This window comes from Eschrichtius robustus, chromosome 2 (genome assembly GCF_028021215.1).
Source record: "Eschrichtius robustus isolate mEscRob2 chromosome 2, mEscRob2.pri, whole genome shotgun sequence".
NCBI lineage: Eukaryota > Metazoa > Chordata > Mammalia > Artiodactyla > Eschrichtiidae > Eschrichtius > Eschrichtius robustus.
In genome coordinates, this window is record NC_090825.1 from 26,015,412 (window position 1) to 26,023,977 (window position 8,566).

At 43.8% G+C, this 8,566-nt stretch overlaps 1 protein-coding gene across 9 annotated transcripts in view; it reads right to left on the reverse strand.

The window, feature by feature from the left end:
• Positions 1-8,493, reverse strand: part of DROSHA (drosha ribonuclease III) — a 120,254-nt gene extending 111,761 nt beyond the window's left edge. For 6 of the 9 annotated variants that reach the window (XM_068535187.1, XM_068535185.1, XM_068535186.1 and 3 more), the window contains exons 1-4: positions 8,381-8,492; positions 7,166-7,292; positions 6,031-6,096; positions 3,846-4,679 (exon numbers count right to left, since the gene is read on the reverse strand). In XM_068535187.1, coding sequence (XP_068391288.1) covers positions 3,846-4,679; positions 6,031-6,047 — 851 coding nt within the window. In that variant the 5' untranslated portion in view covers positions 6,048-6,096; positions 7,166-7,292; positions 8,381-8,492. Of the gene's footprint in view, positions 1-3,845; positions 4,680-6,030; positions 6,097-7,165; positions 7,293-8,376 lie in introns of all 9 variants that reach the window. The other 3 variants (XM_068535181.1, XM_068535188.1, XM_068535182.1) reach the window with 3 other exon arrangements.
• Positions 8,494-8,566: the final 73 nt, after the last annotated feature.

An 8,566-nucleotide genomic window follows, 5' to 3' on the forward strand; every position in this document is an offset into this window, starting at 1 on the left:
TTGAGACCTTCTAACCAGCCAACCTTGATTATTTAACCTAAGGGGAAAACTTCAAAGGATTCAACTGTCTATTGATTTCTAGAACACTCTTAATTTCATCTGTCAAATATATGCAAGTTAAAGCTTTTACAGTAAAGATTAGGACAAGGATCTATAATGAAAGAGTTCTAAACTCTTATAGGTTATAGGCCTGAGGTATAGTTCTAGCCATCACTAATTGCCATGAGATTCTAAGTCACTTCACCTTTAAACGCTGTCTTCATCTGAAAAAAAAACTCTAAATGGAGACACTGAGTTTACTCAGTGTAAAACTAGAATGCAGGATTTTGAACCTTCCAATGTGACACCGGAATTTAGTAATAATAATAGTAATAACTTCTGAGTCTATTTAATAAGTACAATGAGATCTGAAACAAAAATCGGAACTCCAGTGTGTTTATATCAGAAATAAATCTAAGGGAAATAACTACTAGGTCTTAGAATGGGGAAAAAAAATGCTATATTAGTCTCAGTCCAGCAAGAAGACTACAAAAATGTCTGAACTCAAAAACATCTCCCCCTCCCCCCACCAGGCTTCCCTGGCAGTTCAGTGGTTAAGACTCCATGCTTCCACTGCAGGGGGCACTGGTTTGATCCCTGGTCTGGGAACTAAGATCCTATACACTTGCCATGTGGCATGGCCAAAAAAAAAAAAAAAAAAAAAATCCCCCAACCTACAGCCAAATAGAAGAAATGTAAATTCACTGAAATCAAAACTTACAAAACTGATAGAGATCTTAGATATTAAAACAAAAATTGTTTTTTCACTTAAAAATCACCCCTTCTCAAGAAAGACTCCTTTGAATAATACTTTTAACATATACTTAAGCCTCGGGTACACACACCCACTGTCCAAAGTAAAGTAGCCAGTGCTTGGAATTCTACATTCTTTACCTGATACACTTCTAAATTTACAGTTTACTTTTAGGCAGTAAATCCCAGCTAGTGAGTGGTACCACATGACAAAGATATAATGTAATTTGTGATGGCATGGCTGCTGAAAAAAATAATTGCCTATATTTCCAAATAAAAACTGTATTTAGGGACTTCCTGGTGGTTGGGACTTCGCCTTTCAATGCGGGGGGCGCGGGTTTGATCCCTGGTTGGGGAGCTGGGGTCCCACATGCCTTGGGGCCGAAAGGCCAAAACATAAAACAGAATCAATATTGTAACAAATTCAATAAAGAGTCTAAAAATGGTCCACATTAAAAAAAAAAAAACCCTCAACTTAAAGGATATTCCTAATTTTGTGTTTGTTTTTTTAACATCTAGGGGATAGAATTTTGCATTCAAGAGTGGCATTTCTGATGATGATTACTACCTCTGAGTGGCTATGAATTGAAAAGACCAGTATGGACATAAGTCACAGTAACACTATAGGATAAAGCCATTTAAAGCAAGAAAAACAATGCTCGGGTTGTTTTTCCAAAAACTTTTCCGTTTGGAAGCATAGTATTAGATACATAATACTAGCTCTCTGATGACTACACATTGTACTCAACACGACAGCTATGGGGATTACTGTGCTATAACACTACTCATTTGTGGGAAGCCACTGCACTGCTCCTTACTGGTTGCATCTGCCGCTGCTTCTTTTCCCACTCCCCGGAGGAACCCTGATCTTTCACGATAGCAAATGCATACATCCACTTCTTCACAAACTTCCTCTAGAAATGGTTTGCCCTAAAAGGATCTTGTAATTATTATTCAACCAGATTTCGGAGGAGGAGAAAAAGAGGGAAAATGAAATTTGAAAAAGGACAGATTAACTTACCCCAAGAAGCAAGGGGAGAAGTAGCCAGAGGACAGACTAAAGAATTTGCATAAACTTAACACAACCTAATGCACAAATCTGTGAACTTTTGGTTTTCTCCAATATACTTCTAGAAGTTATACTAGGACTTCAGGTGCCCCATGTTTGTTTCACAGAAGCATTCCATATAAGACAGATGACTGACACGCTACTAAGACCCCAAAAGGAGCTGATTTTAATGTGGCTGTGACACTAAGGCAGCTCCTGGGCAAATATCCCAAGTACAACATTATAAAACAACTCCAAAGTAAATAAAGGCCATTTAGAAAGATGAGCTAACTGCCTAAGGTCCTTCATGGTAAAGGGGTTGCGGCTTAGAATAATGGAGATTAAGGGTAATTCTTTTGGCACTTGATTTCACTTACTGATAGACATCCTCAGTTTACAGGACATCTGTGTTTCTTCAAACAAACACATTAACTCCAAGCTTAAGCCTGGATGGAAGAATTCAGGATTTTACAGCAGAGCCCTAAAAACTACAGCACCCCCAAAACGGAAAAAAAAATGCCACCTAGAATGCTGAAGTTTGCAGCAAAATGTTTCCCCAGAGACAGGTTTATTAATAATCACTTTGTCTGAAGAAAACTATTAACAAATTCTTTCTGATTTAGATTTTCACCATAAAACTGTAAAATAAACCATCACAGGCCTCTGCCAACTAGTCCATCACAGAATTAAGAACAAAATTGACCAGGAACAGTAAGTCGTGCTGAGAAGACTTTTAAAAGTCTACCGACTCTGTCAGCTTTGGCCCACCAGAATCAGTCACCTCTGCAAGAAACATGTTCCTTCCACCTTCCACTGGGCGTCAGGGAGAAGCAATAGAGCATTTTCCTTCCAAACCTTCCGAGCACTGGTCACTCTCTTCGGGACTAAGAATGACTGCTACCGTTTACTGGCAAAATGTTCAGTCAGAATCAAGCCCCCAGCCATGAGAACAACATGGGAACTGAGAAGCACATTGATTCCACAGGAGCCAAGACCAGCTCTCCACAAACCCAAGTAACGGAGTGACCGCTTTGGGGACCTCAAACTTTTCAGCACAGAAGTTCCACAAGACAATGAAGGTAAACACACCACAGCAGACAGAAAGAGCAGCACTGTTACCAGCTTGACAACTGGAAAACCTCAAATCTTCATCAATATAAAGAGTTCACTGACGGTACAAATAAATATTAGTACAATCGATATCTGTGCATTTTTATTTTTCCATCTAAACCAATGGTTCTTAGATTTTTGGGGTGATAGACTCACACCATCTCTTAAGAATCTGCTGTAAGCAACTGATTTACTTATAGAAAAACATACATACACATAGAATTTGCATATAACTTCAGAGCACTTCTAGATGCCCATCTATGAGTGTCTGCTGGAAACCTTATTCTCTTGTATATATAGATATTTGGTCTTTTGAAAAAAAAAAAAGAAATGTAATCTGGAATGGAATAGTATGTTTTAAATGCAACTTTCTTTAGTATGAATATGTTTCAATGCAACAAAATCAAATTAAAAGCTCTTTTGAAAACTGTAACTTTGACAATGTGTATTATTTCATTTTATAAAGAAACAGAGCAAGAAAGCAACAATATATGATAAACTTCCACTTATCCTAAACATCAGAAAGCAAGTTCTGCTTGTTAACTACTTTGATTCCTGACTGATAACATACGCAGATCAACAATCCCAAAAGAACTCAAGTGCTGTAACCTGATATGATGATCACACTGAACATAATTAAATACAACCTCCACACAAACAACTACAAGATCTTTTATTGATCATCATTAAAATGTAAACTGTATTATGCAGAGTAACTGGCTTACATTCATTGAAATGAGTCTGTGTTGATAATTTTGGGATGCTTTTCCTTTTATAAACCGAAATGCACAGCTGGACCTTTTTGGTTGTTGATCAACAGGTTTGGCTGTTGATCAACAGAAATGGCCTGTGTCGGGGCCTCTGCACTTCATTAAAAAACACACATGTGCTTTACCTGCTCCGCTCATAGCTCCTGTGGCGGGACGGCGTCCTCCCCCGGTCGTAATCGGATCTGTAGCGGCTGTCCTGCCTTCTCCTGTCAGGACTTCGGCCTCGCTCCCGCCGATCCAGGGAACGATGCCTCTCGCCCCTCCCGTGACTGTGATCCCGGTGCCTGTGATCATCATGGTGCTTGAGCCTCTCCGGGGACCTCCTCTCACTGGGAGCCTTTGGGAGTGGGTATGGAGGGAGGTGCCTAAAATGAGGGCTACTGCTATTATTAGCACTGGGTGAGAAGGAACTGAGGTTGTTCTGGAAGCTATTAAAATTGGGAGGTGGGAAACTGTGGTGCGAGTATCCCGGAGGGTACTGGTAATTGACCTGCTGAGGCACTACGGGAGGGGGTGGGGGGTGGGGCATGGATGGAGGGGGCATCATGAAGGGGAAAGTGCCCTGTCCAGGAGGTGCTCCAGGGACTGGGGGGTTATTGGGACAGGGCATCGGAGGCGGCATGGGAGGAAAACAGGGAGGCACGGGGAAGGGGGGCCTCATCTGGTGGCTGGGGAAGGGGGGCCGGATCGGGCAGGGGGGAAGGGGACCTTGTGCTGATGGAGGCATGGGTGGAGGGAAGGGCACAAAGTCTGGTCGTGGAGGCAGAAAATTGGGAGCTGGAGCGTTGGAGAACGTGGTGGAAGGGGCGCTCGGAGGTTCGTATTGGTATTGCACAGGAGGCTGCTGAGGGTGAAGCAGTCTCAGATTTTGGGGCCTGAAGGCTGGTGCTGAGGGTCTGGATCCATGTCCTCCTCGCCCTCGGGGACACCCTCGTCCTGGGTGGAATGACATTCTATGACTTTGTTGGAGGAAAGAAAAAGATAAAAGAAAAACTCACTATATAAACAGGGTTTTACAAATGCCTGACCATCCCTTAGGCCACTGCAATATTCCACCCATCTAATACTGAGTTCTCTGTAATAGCTGAACCTCCTCATGGCCAATAAACTCCTCTTCCCCAGTCCCGGCCACCCAATCCACTGCCATGGTCAGTCCCTGGTCCTTGTCACTCCCTAAAGCCGCTCCACCTCCAGCATGACAAAGTCACATCCCAGTGTTCAACCATCTGCTATCACGTCCTTGCTCAAGTTTCCCCCAAATCTTGACCTCACCATGTCATCCCGTCCACACACCCCACATCTCTACATCTGCACCAGCATCTTCCTGTCTACACTTTCCTCCCCACTCAGCACAGACTCGCAAATTCAACCTAACACATCCTAAAAGGAATTCATGATCTTCCCCTTCAAGACACCGCCACCTGCTCCTTTTTTAGTGTTTCCTGTCTCAATAGATGAGACCATTTATTGGTCCTCAAGTCATATACCAGGGGTTACCTGACAACTTCTCCCTTATCCCCTCTAGTTAAAAATTTATTTTCAGGGCTTCCCTGGTGGCACAGTGGTTAAGAATCCGCCTGCCAGTGCAGGGGACATGGGTTCGAGCCCTGGTCCGGGAAGATCTCACATGCCACGGAGCAACTAAGCCCGTGCGCCACAACTACTGAGCCTGCGCTCTAAAGCCCATGAGCCACAAATACTGAGCCCACTGCCACAACTACTGAAGCCCGTGTGCCTAGAGCCCGTGTTCCGCAACAAGAGAGGCCACCACAATGAGAAGCCCGCGCACCGCAACAAAGAGTAGCCCTCCGCTCACCACAACTAGAGAAAGCCCGCGTGCAGCAGCGAAGACCTAATGCAGCCAAAAAAATAAAATTAAATTAAATTAAAAAAAAAAAATTTATTTTCAAATGCCGATCATTTCTGCTTCATAAATACTCCTTGAGTGCATCCATTTCACACCATCGTCTCCTGCCTGGCTACTACAATAACACCCTTGCAGGCCTTTCTACAGCCACTGCCACCACCCCAAGGGTTTTGTTAGGTTCCCTGCCCTCACACACTCTGTGCTTCTTCTTGGCAGGTCGTACAATGATTACAGGCCACCAACTCATGACCTCATCCCACCTTTAATGTCTGCCGGCACCTCAGAACTGCCAGGGCCATCAGGGCAGGCCATGTACATGGCCCACATGACACACTGCCCCTCTCCTCACATACCTAAACCATCCCCACCCTCAGTGGCCCAGTGCCAGTGTTTGCTCCTCCCTGTTCTCCCAAAATGGCTGCCATCACTGCCATACCACTCACCATGTACTGCCTTGCATGGTGACGTATTATCTGGATATGTCACATCTTCCACAGAGAATATAAGCTCTAGAAGACAGAAAGAATAAATAGACATAAAAATGATTCCCAAACTGCTAATGCTAGAAAACATTTCTACAATTATCTTAACACTGATTTTGCATCTTCCAGTGCAGTTAGCATACTAACAAAATTAAGAGCATGCTGAACTGAATTAAAGTTTACAGCTAACTTTTTAGATGTCCTTAATACTTGTCTTGCTGACTCAAAATAATCAGTAGCTTAAAAGACTGGAAACTTAGGCATATTCTATCTCCAATTTGCTAAGAGACTGGGAGAAAAAAAATCATTTCTGCTCTCCCACTCCACACTCCAGTTTACTTCACAATGAGACCAGCATTCAAATTCAAACTTAACTATAATCTTGTCAACACAACAATTTCCCTTGATTCTCATTCTCAGTTCTTTCCACTGAAGAATGTTGCAAACAGGAACGGCTTTCCAAATACTTAGGCTTCAGCAAAATGTTTAAAAAACCCAAATAAATATTAACTGCAAAAAGCTTTAATGTAGAAGCATCTTCCTTCTAACTAAAAGCTTTACCAATAGGCTTAAGGTAGATTTTCAAATGGCTCATGAAAATAGTTTCAGATTATTTAGCTGTATCAATCACTGTGCTTAATAAAAAGTAGACACCAAACAATATCTGATTAATGATTATTATTCAGTTCAAGGCCCTCAGGATAGACCTAGGACCTAGACAGCCCATCTTGCCACCACAGGCTACTCAGGGCCCACAGAATCGAGTTCAAACCACATGCTTGGCATTTAAGGCCCTCTGCAATCTGGTCCCAACTTCTTCCAGGCTAATTCTCCATTAAACTCCCCATGAAGTGCCTATCACCCCAGATTTTCCCAGTTGCCTAACATACAAAGTACTATCACCCCGCTTGTTCTTTGCTCCTGCGCTTCTAAAATCCCCTACCCTATGAATTTGCCCATTGAATTTCTTCTACCCACCAACCAGGCCAAATGCCACCTCTTCTGTGCTGCCTTTCCTGGCTCCCTTCAGGAAGTAATCCCACTCCCTCTAGACGTCCCTTGCTTAGTCTGTACTTACTTCTTTTACAGCACTTACCAGAGACTGCCTCATATTACAGTCATGTGTGCGCATGTCTAACTCCTCCACTAGATTATTAGCTCCTTGATCAAACGGGTTGATTCACAAACATTTCTGTATCCTTCACAGCCCCTGGCAGAGCGTCCTGCACACAGTAGGTGATCAATAAATGTTTACTGTCTCACCAGTGATATACGTTTCTGTGTTGCTACTGTACATTTCCCTACTGCATATATCCACAACAGATTGGCATTACCAAAACCAGACAAAAAGCAGGTCTTTTCACTGATTCATGCATCATTTAAGGGGCCTATACATGTGGGGCACTGTCACAGGTACTAAGCACTCAAAGATGAGTAAGACACAGAGCCCACAGGACTCATGAAGCCCAGAATCCACATACAAATACAATTAAAAAAATAATATAATGCTATAAACACAAGAAAAGAGGTACGCATAGGGTCCTGGGGAACACAAAGGAATGTACTGAATCTAGAGGTGGGCAACAGTCAGGATCACCAACACTCCTGTACTGTGTGTTCAGACTGCTGTTGAAGACTCACCATTAGATCCTCATGGATGTTTCTAGAGACAGAATATCTGAAAACACTGATTATGAAACTGACCTATTAAAGGCATAGTCAGGCTGTGTTAGGGTGCGACAAAAGTCAAAAGTCAAGGAACTCACTGCAACTGGAAAAGTAATTATTTTCTGCGTGTGCCTACTCCTAAGTTGCTGTTTGGAAGCAGGGAAACTGAGGGAGCTGTTTTGCATAGTTAACACGTCCAGGAACATCAGTCTATGTAGAAAAAGTTGCAAAGTGTGACTACATTTCTATTAACACTCTCTTTCCCCCAGCTGAATCCCCAGGCCGGTCATCTTCGGCTGGCTGATCCGAAATTACGTGTCTCCCTGTTCACATCTCCCGCCAGATCGTGCGCCCCACGCGGTAAGCTTAAGGTCTCACTCCCCTCCGAGATCCGGGCGGCCCCAGGGCTGGACCACCGCACGCGCTCCACAATGAAAGAAAGATCTCATTTTTCACTTCTATTTATTCGCAGAATCCGGGCCTAAGGTCGCTTTTTCGCCCTTCGCTGCAGATCTGAAGAGGGGCTGCCCGATCCTAATTCTCAGGCGCCTCTCGCCCCAGCCCCAGACTCCAGCCCCGTTGAAATCAGGACACTTGGAAACACTCCCTCTTCCAACACCCGCAAGCTGTCCCTTTTACCTACAAAAGGCTCTCAGGCCGCGAGGTCGCCGTTAGAGTAAAGCCACCCTTTCATTGCAGCCGCCAAGACCTTAGAGCCGCCATCGCCTCCGGAACAGGAAACCGAGAGAATTAAAAAGCAAACCTGCGAAAGCCAGACCACAAGAGGGAAAGCTCTTGGGCTCGCCGCAGCGCCTTGTGCGCGGTGATT